This window comes from Sinocyclocheilus grahami, unplaced genomic scaffold (assembly GCF_001515645.1).
Source record: "Sinocyclocheilus grahami isolate Dianchi unplaced genomic scaffold, SAMN03320097.WGS_v1.1 scaffold1161.1, whole genome shotgun sequence".
Taxonomy (NCBI): domain Eukaryota; kingdom Metazoa; phylum Chordata; class Actinopteri; order Cypriniformes; family Cyprinidae; genus Sinocyclocheilus; species Sinocyclocheilus grahami.
Window position 1 is genome coordinate 163,083 of NW_015506340.1, and position 21,326 is coordinate 184,408.

At 36.7% G+C, this 21,326-nt stretch overlaps 1 protein-coding gene across 1 annotated transcript in view; it reads left to right on the forward strand.

The window, feature by feature from the left end:
* Positions 1 to 21,326, forward strand: part of LOC107567464 (extracellular matrix protein FRAS1-like) — a 136,529-nt gene that overhangs the window by 76,999 nt on the left and 38,204 nt on the right. The window contains exons 21-31 of the mRNA XM_016253145.1: positions 416 to 571; positions 2,100 to 2,246; positions 2,322 to 2,468; positions 5,859 to 5,999; positions 6,936 to 7,076; positions 7,244 to 7,384; positions 8,936 to 9,206; positions 10,409 to 10,493; positions 12,318 to 12,638; positions 17,692 to 17,851; positions 17,979 to 18,154. Of these exons, the coding sequence (XP_016108631.1) occupies positions 416 to 571; positions 2,100 to 2,246; positions 2,322 to 2,468; positions 5,859 to 5,999; positions 6,936 to 7,076; positions 7,244 to 7,384; positions 8,936 to 9,206; positions 10,409 to 10,493; positions 12,318 to 12,638; positions 17,692 to 17,851; positions 17,979 to 18,154 (1,886 nt within the window). The remainder of the gene's footprint in view (positions 1 to 415; positions 572 to 2,099; positions 2,247 to 2,321; positions 2,469 to 5,858; positions 6,000 to 6,935; positions 7,077 to 7,243; positions 7,385 to 8,935; positions 9,207 to 10,408; positions 10,494 to 12,317; positions 12,639 to 17,691; positions 17,852 to 17,978; positions 18,155 to 21,326) is intronic.

Sequence of the window (21,326 nt, forward strand, 5' to 3'; positions counted from 1 at the left end):
CAGAAACATTTCACAGGCCTACTTTTTTGTTTAGATCTTGTTATATGAGTCAATAAGAGTCAATAAAGCATGAACTATGTGTATAATTCAAAGAATCTGTACCATTCTCTCATAGCCTGCATATCATCAGTGAGCCTGAGAGAAGAGCCATCGAGGATTTTCGTTGGTTGATATGCATCTCTTTATTATCAGTGACCTCAGCGTGTCCATGGCAATGAAGCCAGTCTATTCTCACAGCTGATAAGGAGTGAGAGAGGATATACAGATAACAGTGTTTACTTTTACACCTTTAGAACATTTTCAGGATAAGAATCAGATAAGATCTTTTTTTCTTTCATTTCACATCGGGATTTTCTTATGGATATGCATAATGATAATACAATATATGCTCTCCGTCTGTTTGTTTCTCTATCAGAGTGTGAGGAGGGATGCCAGCGATGTGTGGCAGACCTGCATTCTGGCTTTGGCACTGTGTGTTTGTGGTGTAAGTTTCCCAGGATGCTGCTGCTGGGAGATCACTGTGTACCACAGTGCCCACCCAAATACTACCGGTGGCACAGAGCTTGCAAAAGTAAGTTAAAATGAATTCAGAGCAAAAAATTAAGCACGTTCCCACAACCAGATGCGTACAGAATTTTGATCTCACCCTCGTAAGGCTACATATGACCCACTGCATTATTATGCAGAACAATCCTAGATCAAGCAACAACACACATCAAATTTGTTACTAAGAAATATTACTTATTCTGGAGTCACTTATTAAGTTTATGTTCTAATATATAGGAAATCATGTTGTATTCTATTATTATAATGTACAAAAAATGTGATTTGCAATGAATTTGTGAGATAATGCAGTGGCAATATGTGATGCTATAAACATACTGTAAGATTAATGCATGAAATCAGATTTAATTATTTTCAAGTAAAAGTTAAGAATCGACATGTTCACATGACATCTAGAACATATTTATACATAAATAATGGGAGCAGTGAAGCTTCGCTATTTATAGTCATAAATTAATCTGAAAAGTAGGCCTTCTGAGCAAACGGTAAATTGTACGGTAACGGTTGCAACTAATGACTATTTTGATGAATTCATTGTGATTTCGCAACCTTGGCAATAAGCTTTTCAAAGTATGTTCAAGCGCATCCCTAATCTGCATTACACAATGATAATTCATTCCATCTTTCAACATCATCTAACTGTCTTCCTCTGAGAAAACTGTGTGCTGCTTTATTTCCTGCATTAAGTTTCATTATGTAGATTGAGCATCATCAGTCTCACACAGCGTCTTATCTTAGCACCAGCATCCTCTTTATGCACTAGTTTGTCATTCTACATGATCTCTCAATGTGATATAGCCGGAGCCTCTGTTTTCATAACCCTGATGCAATTACCTGTGATGCTTTGAAAGTGGCTCCTTTGCTGACAGTGTAGATGAGACGGTGCATTTGTTTTTATTAGGGAGTATGATATAGTGCTCAGCTTTAATGCAGAATCTTTTAAGATGCTGATGTGATCTATAAACTATTATGACCTTCTTTAATTGCCTGGTTCTTGCACAAAAGTGTTTACACGCAAATGTGCATATATAACGCTCTATGTGCATTAAAGGCAAAAGACCATTAATGCAATTTACTTGCACTTAGCATTGTCAAATGTCTTTGGCCTGTTTGAAGGTGATATGTCAAGTTGACAGCAGACTAAAAGTCATATGTGAATGGGAATTTCTGAGTACAAGTGTAGGATGTCAACAGTATTCCTTTTAAGTCTTCTGTCTTTATAATGCTGAAATGTGAATGTCTTTGGCAACAGCACTGATTAAAATGTCAAAATTAATAGAAGTGTTGCTCTGTTTTTCAAGATTCTAAGGTTTTAATAACCTTTATCTGTCCTGTCTAAATCAGTTGTTTGGATCTTTTACACATATTAAATACAACACCAGTTCACAGTTTATTTATAGTACACCTTTGCATAATATAGTATTATATTAAGGTGTAAATGAAGCCTTGCTTGCTTTCCTTATATCCAAATTTGAGAAACATTTGACATAATTGTCTAGTCTTCATTCTTACTGTCCTGTGTCTGTGCTCTCCAGAATGTCATTCTTCCTGTGAGGAGTGCAGTGGGGATGGTCCTCACTCCTGTACTTCCTGTTTGGCCCCTGAGGTTCTGGCCCCATCAGGTCTCTGCAGCCCTCGCTGTCCAAATGGATATTATGCTGATGAAAACAGGGTGTGCCAAAGTAGGTACACATTTACTTAAAGTGCATCTGTCTGTCTGATAAGTATTGATTAAATGATTATTGTGTGTGTTTCAGTGTGTGACGCTCAGTGTCTGAGCTGTGAGATGGCGGGTGTGTGTACGTCGTGTAGCGATCCAGCTAAAGTGCTTCTGTTTGGGGAGTGTCAGTATGAGAGCTGTGCTCATCAGTACTACCTGAACACCACCACACGCACATGCAGAGGTGAGTCTCAGCCCGGTTGCACTGTCTAATCTTCATTTAGACTACCCCTCATTTCCTTCCCGATACAGTCATCCATTATTTAAATTACTGATCCTGTATTGTTAAACTACACTATTAGTTTTACTTGTCCATAAGCATGATTCTTTGATTTGTATGTTTGTTGTAATCATTGCCTTTGAACTGCTCAGAAATTTTTTTAGACGTAGAAATAGACGTTAAACGTTCCTCATATAAAGGCTGGAATACACTTCACAGATCTCTCAGAAAGTCATAGTGTGTATGATGGACCCAGACTCTGATTTTTTAGCTTCAGACTATGAATTCAAACATGTTTGATATTTTGAGGTGATTTTAGAACACATATTGTTTTAATTTGTCATGCGTCTCCTTAGCAACAAGGCGCAAGTTTCAGCATGAGTTTGTTGTGTTCGGAATGACTTGAAAGTCTGGTAGTGATGCCCAGTTTTTCTCTGTAACCACTTACAAAGTTGGCAAGTGTATGATACGTGGTGTTTTAAAATCTGTCCAGTCCATCAGTCCATTATATCTAACATACATACATAAACTCGCACAGAACAGCTGGGAAAAAGAGGATGCATCCAATTCTAATAAATAAGGTCAAATATATTTCACAGAGGATCATTATGAAGACGCTAGCAAGAGTAATTGCAGAGAAGATTATTTGTTAATAATTGTGAGTGTGTTCAGATCTTAATACGATGTGGTTTGGGATTTGGATGTTGAACATAGACCCCATACCGTGATACCTTTCTTTCATTTTGATGGGATTTACAGAGGAGATCAAAAGGAGATAGAGATTAGTTTTTGTCCCTTGAGTATTTGGGTGTGTGTGTGTGTGTGTATGTGTAAGTGATCTCGAGTGAAGCAGAAAGAAAACATTAAAGGGGTCATATGACGTTGCTAAAAAAAAACTTTATTTTGTGTATTTGGTGTAATGAAATGTGTTTATGCAGTTTAAGGTAAAAAAAAAAAAAAAACATTATTTTCCACATACTGTACATTATTGTTTCTCTTCTATGCCCCGCCTTTCTGAAACGCGTTGATTTTTACAAAGCTCATCGATCTGAAAAGTGCAGTGTGCTCTGATTGGTCAGCTATCCAGTGCGTTGTGATTGGCCGAATACCTCAAGTGTGTGACGGAAATGTTACGCCTCTTACCAGGTTCAGGAAACTTTCCTCCGTAAAATGTGCTGCACACATCTGAATATTTGGGTTGTACTGTTCTGGAACAGTGTTGTAAATACAACTTAACCACTGATTTCTAGTTGTGTCCTCTTTTGGAAGACCAAACAAAGTAGTTTGGCTTTCGCAATGAAACACAGCGTCTCCACGACATGGCGGCGGCGGCAACAATACTACAGCGAGAAGAAAAGTTACGCCTACTTTGTTTGTGTATACATTTGGGCGGCGTTATGCAAATCTTCCCACACAGTGATGTAGATATGTGGCGGCGTGTTTGAACGAGGCGTTTTAGGAAGGTCATGGCTGAGCGTTCACTTTTATAAAGAATATCTCTTTGGGTTTGAGACTTTAATCTTTGCGACTTTACATATCTTCTGTATGCACGAACAGCTTTTAACACTCCAAAGACAAAGGAAAACATGAAATCGCATCATATCAAACAAAGTAGTTTGGGTTTCGCAATGAAACACAGCGTCTCCACGACATGGCGGCGGCGGCAACAATACTACAGCGAGAAGAAAAGTTACGCCTACTTTGTTTGCGTATACATTTGGGCGGCGTTATGCAAATCTTCCCACACAGTGATGTAGATATGTGGCGGCGTGTTTGAACGAGGCGTTTTAGGAAGGTCATGGCTGAGCGTTCACTTTTATAAAGAATATCTCTTTGGGTTTGAGACTTTAATCTTTGCGACTTTACATATCTTCTGTATGCACGAACAGCTTTTAACACTCCAAAGACAAAGGAAAACATGAAATCGCATCATATGACCATCATTATATGAATGCTTTACAGATACTGTATGTAAACCTGTTTACCCCTGCAGCACTGTGAATGAAGGTTACTTTGACAATATTTTAATAATGCAAGACATTGTTGTTTTTGTCTTTATGGATGGGTAATGTGAAAGAAGGACACAGTCTCACATGGACAAATGAGCTGCACAGACGTTTGAATTGGATGTAGTGTTAAATGAAGTTAGCCACTGTTCTTTTCATGTTTGAAATATTTTGGGAGGATGGATTTGGTGAATGAGGGTAGCGATGATGAGGTTATATAGATACAGTGATGACAGAAAGAGCATGATGGGGCTTTTTAATGAGCTGAGCTGATTTAGCCGATTTAGAGAGCGGAGGTCTGCTGGTGAGTTATCAAATGGTTGGCTAGCACTCTCTTTAATAGATTATTTGAGAACTGAAACTCTCTTTCTCATTGAAAGTCAAGCGGCGTATTGAAATCCCTCATATTTCTTTTTTGTACAGACACTATTCAAGCTTGGTTTTGCAAGTAATTTCAGGCTTAGGTGCACTGTCTATTTTTGGTTTTATAAGTGTCACAGTTTAACATATTACATATTAACCTTAAATTTAAATCAAATGTCCCTCATAAAATGTGTTGTTGTGTTAATAGCTTTTAATTGGTCAATACATTTTTGCCGCCATGCTAAAATCAACAGTAAAGTAACAGCTAATGGAAATTCATCCTGTCTTTTTTCTAAATGCATCATATTGATCTTATTTTGATTAATGCATATGGGTTATTTTTGTGAAACAAATTTAGATTTTGTAACTTTTAATCAAAATGTCTTTGAAACAGTATATATTTCTCTGCTGACATCTCCAATCCACTTAAACCTGTCCCTTCTTTACAGTTGACTGCCAAGTCATATTCAGATCTACCTCCATCCAATCAACAACTGATAGAACCAAGTGCTCAATCTTTTTTTCTTTTTTAATAATCGCTTTCTCTCAGATGTACATACGTTACAATACAGAAGAAAAGACCTGTCACTACTTCCACTACAGTAACAAATTTGTGGGGTATTTAAGCACTTCACTTTGTTGAACACTATTTACTTTACAATATAATCACTATAACACACAGCCTCTATTGGCTTTATTAATGAACATTTCTAGAAAGTTCTCCATTCCTGTATGCAATAATGTTGGTGGAATTTACATAAAGAATTGAAAGTGATTGGTTTTTATCATGCATTGCCTTGAAAGCGCTGGTATTTTCTTCAACAGATGCAAATCTAGTTTCTTCATGCTCTCTCTCATCACTGTGTTGTGGCCTTGTTTTCTTTCTCATTTGCTCTTATTTTACTCTCTTCCTCGATCACACTCCAATTTATCATATTTTCTTTTTATATCCCTCCCACTCACTCTTTCTTTCTCTTTCTCTCAGAGTGCGACTGGAGCTGTAACGCGTGCCGCGGACCCCTGCGTAGTGACTGTCTGCAGTGCATGGAGGGATACGTCCTGCAGGATGGCATTTGTGTGCCGGGTTGCTCACCGGGATTCTACCAGAATGCTGAGAGATGTCTGAGTCAGTCATCAACAAAAATAACAACCTTCATTATGAGTCCATCCAAGCAATTTTCCAGCTCAATAAACTTTGACATTTCAATCTCTCAGTCAGTTGTCACAGTTGGGGAGGGTGAGAGGACCACTAATGTCTGCTGTATAGTGCCAACATCAGGCGCTGCTCCATAGCTGAGGTTTAATGGCACTTTAATGGATTGATTTCAAATGAGACTGAAAGACAAGTCTATCAGTAATGTTGTAGTTATGGACTGGATTGAAGAAGCTTCTAACTCTTATTTAAAATTCACTTTCTTCAGTCTTAGATTGACATCTAAGAATTTTTAAGTGAATTTTAATTAACCAGCATTATCCAGTTATTGTAGCATGTAGTATTTAACTCAATGATATTAAAGCAATTTAGCTGAATACATCGGAGGAACCTAAATTTATTTAAGATGCATTATATTTTAATCTGTTTTTAATGTATTATAAATTAATAGTAATAATAAAAATTAATTATATTTTTTATAATAAATGTAAAAGTCTGGGGTCAGCAAATAAATAAATAAATACTTATATTCAGCAAGGACATATTAAATTGATCAAAAGTGAAAGTAAAGTAATTTGTAATGTTATAAAAGATTTCTATTCCAAATGAATACTGTTCTTATGAACTTTCTATTCAAGGAATGCTGAAAAAAAGCATCACAATTTCTACAAAATTATTAAGCAGCACAACTGTTTTCAACACTGTTAATAAGAAATGTTTCTTAAGCAGCAAATCGGCATATTAGAATGATTTCTGAAGGATCATGTGACACTGAAGTCTGGAGTAATGGCAGAAGTGTAGATTTAAAAAACAATTTAGTATGTAAAGTGATAGACAAAAACTTGGATCTCATAAAATATGAATCAAATTGTGTCTTCAGCTTTCTCTCCTTATTCTTTCCATGAACAGGCTGTGATGAGCATTGCGAGCAGTGCCAGGTCCATGGCCAATGCCAACTCTGCCAGTTGCCATATGCCATGTTGAATGGGCAGTGTGTGCTGGAATGCGGCAAGCGCTACTTTCTAGATGCCTCGACCCGTCAGTGCACCGGTGAGTGCTCTGAATCTGGTCTGAGCGAGTGATCGTGATTGCATAGATTGGCCATTTTGGCATCTTTACAAACCTGCTAATTTTAGAGGCGCTCAGTATGGTGTTACGCAGTTCCCTCGCGTGTTCTACCTGAATCTGATGACAGATTGTTTGCTATTATTTCCCAGCATGCTCAGCTGGTTGCTTGGAGTGTGTGAGTGCAGGTGAGTGCCGTGTCTGTGCTGAGAACTCCTTCCTGAAGGGTGGCCAATGCATCGTGGACTGTGGTCACGGATACTATGCTGACCGAAAAACAAGAGCCTGTCGGGGTAACCAGGACTTTCTACTTCACATATCTGATATAAATAAATGTTATAAATACTAGGGATGCACGATATTGGATTTTTGCCGATATCTGATATGCCGCTAATTTTCAACTCATTTTGGCCGATAGCCGATGCCGATATATAATTATTTTTTAATTTTAGTTTGTTTTTAACAAGAACTTATTTGTTAGAATTAAATAAACAATAATAAAGTTCTTTTATATTGACGGTACATTGAAGATTTGAAAATAACTATAAATAAACTATATATTAATCACTGCATTTTTTTTTTCAGAAAGATGCAGTGGTAACCTTAACATTTTGTTTTATGATTTAACATTTGTAAATGGTCTAAAGCAAAAGAGTTGTACAAATTCGGAAAATCTTTTAGAGCTCATAATTTGTTTAAAAAATATAACATTGCACATTGATGAATAAATCAGTATATATAAAATTATTTAATTTAAGTGTCAGAAGTAAGAAGTAAGCTTCTGACCTTTTAAATCAAAACATACTCATGATTTTATGGCATCAATTACTGCTTTATTTAATCAGAAACAGTCTAAACATTATTTGTGTATTTTGCTTTCATTTTATTAGAAGTAGGCCAGCAGCGCCCCCTACGGAATTAAAACTCCTTACTGAGCGGGCATTAGGACCCGGAGGTGGCTGCCGCTGCTGCCGCTGCACGTGCTATCACTGTTTACTCTATCATACACCAAAGGCTCATTCTGTATGCGCATTCTCAGTTTAAATGCAGCTATCCAAAACAGTGAATCTAATCATCATTCAGGCAAAACTTTGCTTCAAGAATGAGCCATGTACAAATTCGGAAAATCTTTTAGAGCTCATAATTTGTTTAAAAAATATAACATTGCACATTGATGAATAAATCAGTATATATAAAATTATTTAATTTAAGTGTCAGAAGTAAGAAGTAAGCTTCTGACCTTTTAAATCAAAACATACTCATGATTTTATGGCATCAATTACTGCTTTATTTAATCAGAAACAGTCTAAACATTATTTGTGTATTTTGCTTTCAATTTATTAGAAGTAGGCCAGCAGCGCCCCCTACGGAATTAAAACTCCTTACTGAGCGGGCATTAGGACCCGGAGGTGGCTGCCGCTGCTGCCGCTGCACGTGCTATCACTGTTTACTCTATCATACACCAAAGGCTCATTCTGTATGCGCATTCTCAGTTTAAATGCAGCTATCCAAAACAGTGAATCTAATCATCATTCAGGCAAAACTTTGCTTCAAGAATGAGCCACAATGCTGACGTGATCTAATCGCTAGCACACCCTGAGCACATAGGGGAAGTCGTATTCCTCTTATCGGCAAGACATATCGGCATAATTCTTTATATTGGGCCTATGCCGATATTTACATTTAAAGCCATTATCGGCCATTTCGATATTGGTCCGATAATATCGTGCATCCCTAATAAATACTCTTTTTTTTTTTCTTGCCAAAATTCAGGGAAAATCTGTTACTTTTTATACTGTTAAGACTGTAAGAGTATTTGAACATCACATCCACCTTTGTTACAGCAAACAGCCGTGCTCCATCTCTTTACATCAATGGCTCTCTGCTGGTTCCTATTGGTGGAGTTAAGCCTCTGGATCCGGCACTCCTGTCAATCAAGGATGCAGATAGCCAGTCAGAAAGCATGTTGCTCCAGCTCCTTCAGCCACCCAGTAACGGCCATCTCGTGGTCCTGGAAAATGACAGAGAGAGAGCACTGGGCAGAGACGACACTTTCACCTTGACTCAGCTCAAACGTAGAGCTGTGCGCTTCATTCACGATAAAGAGCAACCCAAGTGAGTATGTGTGTAGCATAGAGTGACGGAATTAATCCAGGGTTATTTCCCCAGGAAATTTATTTTATATTCAGAAGTCATTAAAAACATATAATTTATTGGCAGACCAAGAGATATGTCCTCTGTCACCAATAGCATTAAAATGCATTACTGTCATTAACAGCATTACAGTGCATCTCATAAATTGAAGAATGAGTGAATGTGTAATGTGTGTGTGTGTGTGTGTGTGTGTGTGTTCAGTATATATGAACTAGATGATATGTGGAAGTCTACAATCATTAATTACATATTGTTTACTCACTGTTTATAGTTCATGTAAAAGATTTAATTCCTCATCTCCTGAAATATCACTTTAGGTGGCAACTCTTGTTTGTCATTCCTGTGGGATATGGCCCATTTCTGCTTAGACAGACAGATTTTGCATGTTTAGATGTCGTGCAGGATTAAAACAACGTTATATTAAGGCGAGAGGGTTTCGAGTGTGTGTGTGTGTGTTTTGGGGGATGGACTGAGTTCAAGTAGTGTGCGCTAGTCATTAGCTTTAATTAACTCGGGGAAGTTGGTGAGGCATTTGACAGGACACACACACCCCACAGTGCTCATAACCCACAGCGTTTGTGATGATCACGTTAGGCAGTCACTAAGTCAGGCTGACTGCTGACCTTCAGTTTTCTCTCAACTTTCTCAGTTTATCTCTTTAATGGCTCCTCTCGCTCCCTTCAGCTCTGTGGTTTAATTAACAAGTGATCTGTGTGCCCTCACACTCTCACTTCTATTTTGTTTCTCATCCCTCTTTTTCCCAAATGTATCACTTTTTCAGTCTTTATCATTTCTCTTTAAAAGCCACTCAGTCTTTTTCTAATTTTGGTCTCTGCCTTTTGCTTCTCTAAGTCTTTTATTCATCGTGTCTTTTTCTGTTGTTTTCGTCCACTTTACACACATACACACGTTTGTTGTTGTCACAATGTGAAATAGAAACTACTACTTCCCATTGACTTGTATTGTTTAGAGACTGAGCTAAACATTTTCGCTAAGACATTATTTGCTGTGGGTATTTCAACAGTATGACATTATTTTGTATGTTAGCTGGTCCCCACAATATACATGATTTCAGATTTTGTAGCGAAATGTAGGCAAACCCTGACTCATTATTTATATCCTTGAATCTGTTCACAGCAGTGTAATGTTGGCTTGTTTTGCAGAAGTGGGCAGTTCATGTTAAGAGCAGCAGATCCTCAGCTGTTCTCTCAGCCTCAGAGTGTTCCAGTGCAGGCGCTCTCCCAGCAGGTAAACACACACACAGACACACACACACACACACACACACACACTTGTGTAAGAACGCTGAGTAATGGAGATTTATGCTGCAGTCACAAGACAAATACAACAAAATAGAGACAGGATTCTGTGATGACTATGGGTCTCATTTACTAATAATTGTATGAATTATTTCGTATTTGTATGCACAAGAGTAACCTTGTTCTAATGGTAATGAAGTTGGAATATTCTGAATGAGTGACCGTGTGCCCAAGGTTAGTCATTTGCATAAAACATGACCAGACTATCCCCATATTAGGGCTTTTCTTTACAGCCTTTCAACACTCACAGCAAGTATTTAACACTCTTTGACACATTAGCGCCTGTCGTTGCCTAGATTAAATCAAGTGCGTATTCACCTGGATTTTAAACATACTGTACACCTTTACATTAATAAGTTTTTAAGAAAAATATAAATTAAGTCAAGGCTGTCCAAATTTTTACTGATGGCTAGAGGTGCATAGAGGACAGTCTATTATGGGCAGATAAGTTTACTCAATGGACATTTTCATAACATCATTCCGTTTCTATAGTCGTCATATTGGGTGTCACGAAAGTCATGATTCCTTTATTAAAAATTTCTGGTTTTCGAAAAGTTATGATTTCGACTATGTAAAATAGAAATGTAAAATTGAACCCTTTCTGCTGTATACTCATCTTTGCTTACACCCATAGTCCACATTCTTAACATAGATTGATTGGCCATTATCCTCACTCTGAAGAGGGCATTATAGCTCATACTGAGCCAGCATCTCTTCCCATTCTCTCTCTCACTCTCTCTGTGTTGCTCATTCTTCTGCAGTATTTAGTTACACTTCATAGATACAGTCTCCAGAGAACTGTACAGCACACACACACACACACACACACACACACACACACACAGAAACCTGAGCTCCCCAACAGAAATCTAATGGATGTCATTGCAACAAATAACACCCAAAATACATTCCTGCCCCTCATGGACTGATAAGCTCACTTCCTGCTGTTGAGTGAGCAGTAATAGCTGAAATATAGAACCTGTATCTTAAAGTGAAGAGAGAGAGGACAGCAAATCTATTCCTACAAGGGAAAGAGAGTTAAAAAATATATGCAATAATCTCTCCCTGAGGAAAAAGATTGTATTTTGAAAGTATACCGTTTACTCTTGTCTTCCCTGTGAAGTGGTAAACAAAAGTGGCCTGATTTTCTCCACAGCTCTGTCGACAGCAACCTAATGAATGTTCATTAGTGTGAATTGCTTTAAACAAAAAGTGTATTGTGTATAAATGCTTTGGTGCTCATGTGGACAACAGAAGTTTGAATCTGCCTGCAGCATTTGCCATCTCTTTACTCTTGTCTTCCCTGTGAAGACAGCAACCTAATGAATGTTCATTAGTGTGAATTGCTTTAAACAAAAAGTGTATTGTGTATAAAATGCTTTGGTGCTCATGTGGACAACAGAAGTTTGAATCTGCCTGCAGCATTTGCCATCTCTTTTCTTTGACTATATATTAGAATTAGGCCAAAAATAACAGAATGAAGTCATGATAGATAAAGTAAGGTTGGATCCTTTGCACACTTGTCTTTCATTTGAGCTACAGTAGTCAAGCACTGATAGGATTCTCACCTCTGCATGCCTTAATTTACAAAATAAAAATGGGAAAATACTGTATGTAGATGCAAAAGAATACAGACTAAGGACATTGGGGCTCAAATATTAAATCATTAAATATTAAATATTTTCTCTTTCCTCTGATTTATTAAAACTGGGTTTGAATTCTATATTAATGTTTTTTTTTACCCCTTTCACAGCCACCCACTGTGATCACCAACCAAATTCTGTACATTAACTCTGGTGAGACAGCCGTCATCAGCAGATCTATTCTTCACATCAGTGACCTCGATAATCCACAAGACGTTTTCATCACGGTTCTGGATCCGCCTCAACATGGCCACCTGACACACGTGCATGGTGATGTGCAGGTGACCCATTTTAAACTGGAAGACCTGGATCGTGAGCAGCTGCAGTATGTACATGACGGTTCAGAAGGAGACCAGGACAGACTTCTGCTGCAGGTCAATGATGGGCACAGCTACCAGAACATCCTGTTTCACATCAGCATTGCGCAAAAGGTACGGCCATGACAAGTTTTACTCTAAAAAAGATTTGCTAAGTGACAGTTCACCTGGTCAAAAAGGATTCTTTCAAGATTAGGTAATCCTTCATGAAATTTACCAGACTTTTGTGAAGTGCTAGTCTGCTTATCATGGAGTTTTATATTCTTTGAAATGACATGCTGTTTTTTGTAATGTTCAGCTAAATGTGTTTAATTTCTCATTTTTTCTGTGATTGGGAATTTATTTAAACGTCATAAAATACTGGTTACCTATGATTGTTACCTATCAATCTGTCATGTACTTTGATGTTAGTGTAAAAAATATTAAGTGCAAAAAAACAGGTTATCAGCTCTTATGCACTTAAATCAAGGATTTTTGGCTAATTATGGATTCATGCGCTCCACCTGATGCTATAACACCTTGATGATTGAGCCTTAGACTACTGCTGCATTATTTCTTGATTTAGGTGTGATTTATGCCCACTGTCATGATGAAATCACTCAAAAAGAGTACACTGAAAAAAAATATATAACATCACTTATTAGACCTAAATAGATTTTTCCAGTGGTTTTTAAACTAAATTCTGGAGGATTCCAAGGTACTGCAAAGGAGTGGTGTGAAAATTTTGAGATTAAGACTTAAAACTTAAATTAACTTAAAATATAAAATCAATATCAATATTTTATATAATATATAAACACATTATTTCAAAACAGATGTTATTACTGTTTCTAAAGACTGGTCAGAAATTATGACCTATTGTTTTTAAACAGTAAGAAATTATAAACAAAAGTGTTTATTTTAAAAGTTTATTAGGTTAATATTTTAATAATGTGCTTACAGGGGATATTACAAAAAGCCAGTTATTTGATTTTGGAAACACAATGTTACAAGATTAATACTTATATTATTAATAAGTATGAATTAAGTGTAATTAAGTATAAATGAATAATATGAATAAATGAATGTATAAAAAATATATGCAATAATCTCTCCCTGAGGAAAAAGATTGTATTTTGAAAGTATACCGTTTACTCTTGTCTTCCCTGTGAAGTGGTAAACAAAAGTGGCCTGATTTTCTCCACAGCTCTGTCGACAGCAACCTAATGAATGTTCATTAGTGTGAATTGCTTTAAACAAAAAGTGTATTGTGTATAAATGCTTTGGTGCTCATGTGGACAACAGAAGTTTGAATCTGCCTGCAGCATTTGCCATCTCTTTTCTTTGACTATATATTAGAATTAGGCCAAAAATAACAGAATGAAGTCATGATAGATAAAGTAAGGTTGGATCCTTTGCACACTTGTCTTTCATTTGAGCTACAGTAGTCAAGCACTGATAGGATTCTCACCTCTGCATGCCTTAATTTACAAAATAAAAATGGGAAAATACTGTATGTAGATGCAAAAGAATACAGACTAAGGACATTGGGGCTCAAATATTAAATCATTAAATATTAAATATTTTCTCTTTCCTCTGATTTATTAAAACTGGGTTTGAATTCTATATTAATGTTTTTTTTTACCCCTTTCACAGCCACCCACTGTGATCACCAACCAAATTCTGTACATTAACTCTGGTGAGACAGCCGTCATCAGCAGATCTATTCTTCACATCAGTGACCTCGATAATCCACAAGACGTTTTCATCACGGTTCTGGATCCGCCTCAACATGGCCACCTGACACACGTGCATGGTGATGTGCAGGTGACCCATTTTAAACTGGAAGACCTGGATCGTGAGCAGCTGCAGTATGTACATGACGGTTCAGAAGGAGACCAGGACAGACTTCTGCTGCAGGTCAATGATGGGCACAGCTACCAGAACATCCTGTTTCACATCAGCATTGCGCAAAAGGTACGGCCATGACAAGTTTTACTCTAAAAAAGATTTGCTAAGTGACAGTTCACCTGGTCAAAAAGGATTCTTTCAAGATTAGGTAATCCTTCATGAAATTTACCAGACTTTTGTGAAGTGCTAGTCTGCTTATCATGGAGTTTTATATTCTTTGAAATGACATGCTGTTTTTTGTAATGTTCAGCTAAATGTGTTTAATTTCTCATTTTTTCTGTGATTGGGAATTTATTTAAACGTCATAAAATACTGGTTACCTATGATTGTTACCTATCAATCTGTCATGTACTTTGATGTTAGTGTAAAAAATATTAAGTGCAAAAAAACAGGTTATCAGCTCTTATGCACTTAAATCAAGGATTTTTGGCTAATTATGGATTCATGCGCTCCACCTGATGCTATAACACCTTGATGATTGAGCCTTAGACTACTGCTGCATTATTTCTTGATTTAGGTGTGATTTATGCCCACTGTCATGATGAAATCACTCAAAAAGAGTACACTGAAAAAAAATATATAACATCACTTATTAGACCTAAATAGATTTTTCCAGTGGTTTTTAAACTAAATTCTGGAGGATTCCAAGGTACTGCAAAGGAGTGGTGTGAAAATTTTGAGATTAAGACTTAAAACTTAAATTAACTTAAAATATAAAATCAATATCAATATTTTATATAATATATAAACACATTATTTCAAAACAGATGTTATTACTGTTTCTAAAGACTGGTCAGAAATTATGACCTATTGTTTTTAAACAGTAAGAAATTATAAACAAAAGTGTTTATTTTAAAAGTTTATTAGGTTAATATTTTAATAATGTGCTTACAGGGGATATTACAAAAAGCCAGTTATTTGATTTTGGAAACACAATGTTACAAGATTAATACTTATATTATTAATAAGTATGAATTAAGTGTAATTAAGTATAAATGAATAATATGAATAAATGAATGTATAAATTCTTTATACATGCTTTCAGCCTGATACGCTGAGATAGGCCCCAGCATCCAGCACACAGACTTTTCTTTATGCATAAAATTATATAGCTTCCGTTATAATTTAAGAAGGAAATCCCTTGCAAGTGAGGTTAATATTTTGGGTTTGAAACCCCCTCATTAAAGGGTTTTAAGCTAGAAAAAGCTCAAATTCAGTTACAGATGACCACTTTTACAGTGTACTGTTGGGGTCTGTTTGTGATCACATAGCATTCAACTACTGTGTCTGTTCCCTCACAGGATCATATTTACACCTTAAGGTACTAATATGTAACCTGTAGAGGTAGATATGGTACAAATATGATAAGTACCCTTAAGGGTACAATTTTGCACATTTGTTCTGACAGTGCAGGTGCATTGAGACACAATTGATGCAGTGCAGAGTGTGTTTTTCATGACAGAGTGAACACCTCTCATACCTCTCTCCATCCATACACACTTATACAAACATCATCACCCCTTTTACGCTTGAAATCACCCATTCCTGACTATTTGACATGCCCCCAGCCTGCTGATGTCTAGACAGATTGGAGCACTTTGTTTGCTTATCTGAAGCTCTGTCCCCCTTTCCATACACCCTTATCCTCACATCTCTCTGTAGTGTCATCCGATTACACCTGCCTTGTTCCCTGCTGCAGCCTGTTATCTACCATCCTAAGCGGACTAATGGAAACCGTTTCACAGTAAACACTCTGTTTTCAAATCAATAGCACTTCGTTTTTATTAGTAGGATAGCAGTAAGTTTTATTGGGCAGAATCGCATAAAGGCCTATTGCATTCACACAGCTACCAATGAGTGGAAAGGTAAAGTTACGTCCGCAACACAAGGTGTTGAGAGCAGACAGAGGTGAAGGCTGAGTAGGCAACACGACGACTGTGCGTTAATGCCCTCTTTATTGATTGTGGCTTTGGGTTTGGAAGCAAGCTTCCTGATCTCAAAAGATTTTAATATGTGGACTTCGGAAATGAAGACAAAGATGAATAAAAGAGGAAGCTGGCTTTCAATTAGCCTTTTCGAGAGAAGTCGCTTGGTGTTTGTAGTCCCTGATCCATGTAATTGGTCAGCACTGGTGAATGATCCTTGATTTAATGTGACCTGGAGACCTCAAAAACCCACTTTGAAAGAAAGAAAGAAAATACACTTTGCCATGTATCACCTTCACTGTACAAGATGTTTTGCAGGTAACCTAAAAAATGGTTTCATATGGTAACATCAAATTCCGATTGAAGTCAAAAATGTTATGTAATATGCATTAATCAACCTGAGAACAGTTGGTTACCCCAGCAAAAGTAATTTTTAAGGGTCAGATCAGGTAGAAATGCACTACATGAAATGTAGCAAAACTCTGAATTAAGCTATGGGACTCTTTAGAAACATACTATAGTTTTGACCTATGAGTGAACTCTTCCGTGAACGCTTTGCTTTATAAATCCGTCCCGCTCTCAGAGAGGTGATCAGGATCAGCAGGAAGGGTGCCAGGGTGTTTCCTCAGTGAATCGGGCCTTTCATCTCCCCACGTCCTTGAAGGTCTTTGATTATCTGTGAAGCAGAAGATCTTATTCACCACAATGAGCTCCTCAGCTAGCGCTGGGATGTTCAGAGCCCTGTTAGGATCTAAAGATTCCTGGCATAGCAGTAGCTGAGTATGTATGATTAGCATGTGTCTTTGTGATTTTCTTGTAGCTTTGATGTTTTTCAATGTAAAATGCAAGAAATACATTTTCTTGTGGTTTTATCATCATTAAACCGCTACACAAAATTCACAACTGCAAAAACTTCAACCTAATGATAAACTTTGAAAAAGGTTTGAAGTTACTACATTTTTTTAAAGAAATTAATACTTAGAAATATTTTGTACACATTTAATTTTCGTTTCTTTTGAGCTTTCTGTACGTTAAAGAATCCTGAAAAACATATCACAGGTTCCATAAAGTTATTAATAAACTGCCTTCAATATTTACAATAAGAAATGTTTCTTTATAGCAGCAAATCAGACTGTAACACTAAAGACTTTTAGATTTTAAAATATATTCAAATAGAAAACAGTCATTTTAAATTGTACTAATAATTCACAATATTACAATTTTTACTATTTTTCATCAAATAAATGCAGTCTTGGTGAGAGGACGTTATAACCTTAACTTATTTTTTATAAGGTACATGCTTGAAATAAACATACCATTAATCCTAATGGTGCATTATGGTTTCCCTGTAGGTTGGATTGACTCCTCACCTGCGTTCAGTGCCCAGGACCTGGGTGAGGGAGGGAGGAATGGTGCGGCTGTCTAAGAAGTGCCTCAGTGCTCATTTCCAAGGAACCAGTGACTCTGAAATCCTGTACACCATTCATTCTGAGAGCGGACAGCCCAAATACGGTATCATCATCATTTGTCTCTAGCATTCCTTACTTAATGTCTGTCTTTCTTTCTAAACTCGATTCAGTGCCATGAACTAAGGTAAAATGCTTCTTTCTAAAGGTATCTTATATGTTTATGTGTCTAGGAGAGATTGTGCTGGTGTCTATGCCCGCTGACGGTCCTGTGGAGGCATGGCAGTCCTTCCCAGATGCTCAGGACACCACACCAACCAGCTCATTTACACAGCAAGATGTTAATGAGGGGACTGTCTGGTACAGACACTATGGATCCGGATCACAGAGAGACACTTTTCAGTTTCAGGTGAGACGCACACAGTTGGCTTTTGGCAAAAGCCCTGTGGCTCAGTATGTAAAGCCATAGGTGCCACTCAACTTCTGACTGGTTAGAAATAATCTTTTTGTGTTATATATTGATTTGCAATTTAATGGCAAGGGTTCGTGTCTTAATCTGTTGAAGTTCTGCTCTGTTTCATTAGGGTGTTTTTTTGTTGATTGGTCCACTTCAGACATAAATCATCAACATCAACTTTCATCACATGCACATCCAGCAGTCACTGTTAAACTCTCTTCCATACTCGAAGCACCAGACAAAAGTTTGGGGTTAATAAGTTTTGTTTGTTTTTTTGAAAGAACTTAATACTTTTATTCATAAAGGATTCATTAAATTCTTTTAAAGTGACAGTAAAGTCTTTTACATTGTTGTATATTCAAATAAATGGTGTTCTTTTGAACTTGCTATTAGATATTCAGCTTTGCCATCACAGAAATAAATCACATGTTGTTTATATATTAAAATAGAAAACAGTTGTTTTAAATTGTAATAATATTTCACAATATTTTCACTAGGGATGCACCGAATGTTCGGCAACCGAAATTCGAATAAGCGAAAAGACCGAATAATTTGTACCGAACAATGATATGACGCGATCAAATAGCAGCCAGTGTAGAGTGGAAGCATTTAAACTGTCGGAGAAAGACGCGAAAATCATTACAAGCACCGACAGCGAGAGACTATTTAGGACTGCATCGCATGTCTTCAATTAGAAGAGGAAGGGGTGAATGTTGTTGGTTATGGTATGATGATTGAAATCGTGAAATGGCCTTAAACAATTAGTAAATAAACTGCAAAACGTCATGTTTTCTAATACACGCGCGCATTGCATTCTGACAGCACTACACGAACTCGCAGCAGATCTGCTTGTTAACCAGGGTTCAAAGTCCAAAGCTCGAGGAAAACCTGCACTAAAACAGTGTTGCTCGTCAGTTGCTCAGTCATATTTTTATAAATTTTTACAAGGCATGTGACAATGCGATATGTACGACGTATTCGTAATGAAACTCATTTATAAATCTGTTGTCAACAAAATGAAGCACTGAGGTCTTCCTGCGCGTTTCCGCCAAAATAAAAGTTGAGAAAAAGCAAGAACTCTTATCAACATTCATAAATGTTAGTATTGTAATTTTACTGTTGTTCTGTAAAATAAAATAAAGAGTAAGACAATAATAATGATAGTAATAATTACAACAGCTCTGTTAATACATTTATTATAACATTCGCACATAGTGTTCAAATTAGGATCTGTAATATTTTCTAATGTTTCAAAAGAAGTCTCTTCTCAGCAAGGCTGCTTTTAATTGTACAGTAAAAAAATAAATAATAATAATACATGCCTGATTCAAGAAGGGGGTCTGATGGCCAAAAATTATTATTTTACTAACTTGTTAAGTTAAATTGTGCTTTGTTGGTATAGTGTCTGCTAGAATGTTAAAAATGTTCAGTGTTAAATATTTTTAAATTGTTGTTTTGTAATTGATTTTTTTCTTTGAAAAACAAGAAAAAATAGTAAAAAGCACATTTTGGCTTTTTAATTTATGCAATGGTGAACATTTTTTTGGCAAAATACCTGGGGGAAAAATCTCGAAAAACCGTGTTCGGTATTCGGCCTTCGGCCCAGTGTTTCATTTTGTTCGGTTTCGGCTTCGGCCAAGAATTTTCATTTCGGTGCATCCCTAATTTTCACAGTTTCATAAAATGAATGCAAGGAATTTCGGTAACACTTTAGGATAGGGAACATATATTCACTATTAACTAAGAGTTTCCCTTAACAAACTCCTAATTAGCTGTTTATCAATAGTTAGTAAGGTAGTTGTTAAATTTAGGTATGGGGTCGGATTAAGGGATCTAGAATGTGGTCATGCAGAATAAGGCATCAATATGTGCTTTGTAAGTACTAATAAACAGCCAAAATGCTAGTAATATGCATGCTAAAAAGCAACTAGTTAATAGTGAGAATTGGTCCTTAAAATAAAGTATTACCAAAATTTCTTTCAAAAACATTATAAAAAATCTTGCCAACCCCTTGCCAACTAACTTTTGAACGGAACGTTTCTTTCTCTCTCATACACACACACAACAGCAGACTTTTAGATCAGCGTATCTCCTGTTATGAAGCGTACACAAATCTCTTTTGAGTACATTTACATGGACAACAATACTCCGATTTTAATACGATTAAGACAATACTCTCAGAGTCTACCATGTAAACAGAGATTTTTGATTACCTTAATCCGAAGTAAACAGAAATCGAATTAAGACGTGGAGTATTCCTATTTTAGTCGCATTACTGAAGTGCAGTATAGACATGTAAACACTTTAATCACATTATTACCGTCGTGTTGGACTTTTCACCGCATTTTGCGACAGGATACACACACGGCAGTGCTCAACCGTTTGACGGCAAATAAAAGAGCTTCAACACCGCCATCGTCTGTATGCACGTACAAATAATTAACTGCACTTGAAGCTTTCATAAAGTTAAAAATGAAACACCCAAAACTGTACATGGCATCATCACGAAGACGAACTATGTTTATTTGTGAAATTACGAAGGGGACGTCGTATGGCGTCACGTGGGACGTAATGACGTGTGCCATTAATCGAACTATGTACTATAACATGTAAAACAGGAACACGAAAGGAATATTCTAAAAGCAACTCATGTAAACACCATAATCATAATATTGGCTTATTTAGAATAAGGTAAATAATTAGATTACTGATGTCCATGTAAACGTAGTCATTGTTCCTTTCTCTCAACTTATTGGACTATTTTCTCTATTTTACTTCAGCTCTGTTTCACACGTTTAGGCCAATTTGTCCATCTGTCCTACTTCTCCTTCACCAACCTCACTGCATTACTTGGGTATAAATGAGCTAATTTGTCTTCAAATCCAGTTTCAAATCAGTGTAAGCAGCATTAAAGGACATTCAATCACATGTAATTCATCAGCTTAAACCCCTGATGACTCTTGACACAACAGTTTTTTTTTGACACAACAGTTTTTTTTTGTCGTCCTCGAGAAAATCTTTTCTCTTCTCGTCTTGACTGAGGCAGCACCCTGTGCCGCAGACTTCATTAAATAAGATTTGAGCTTTAATGGTTCGACACAGTTTAGTTTATGTCCTCAGGAGG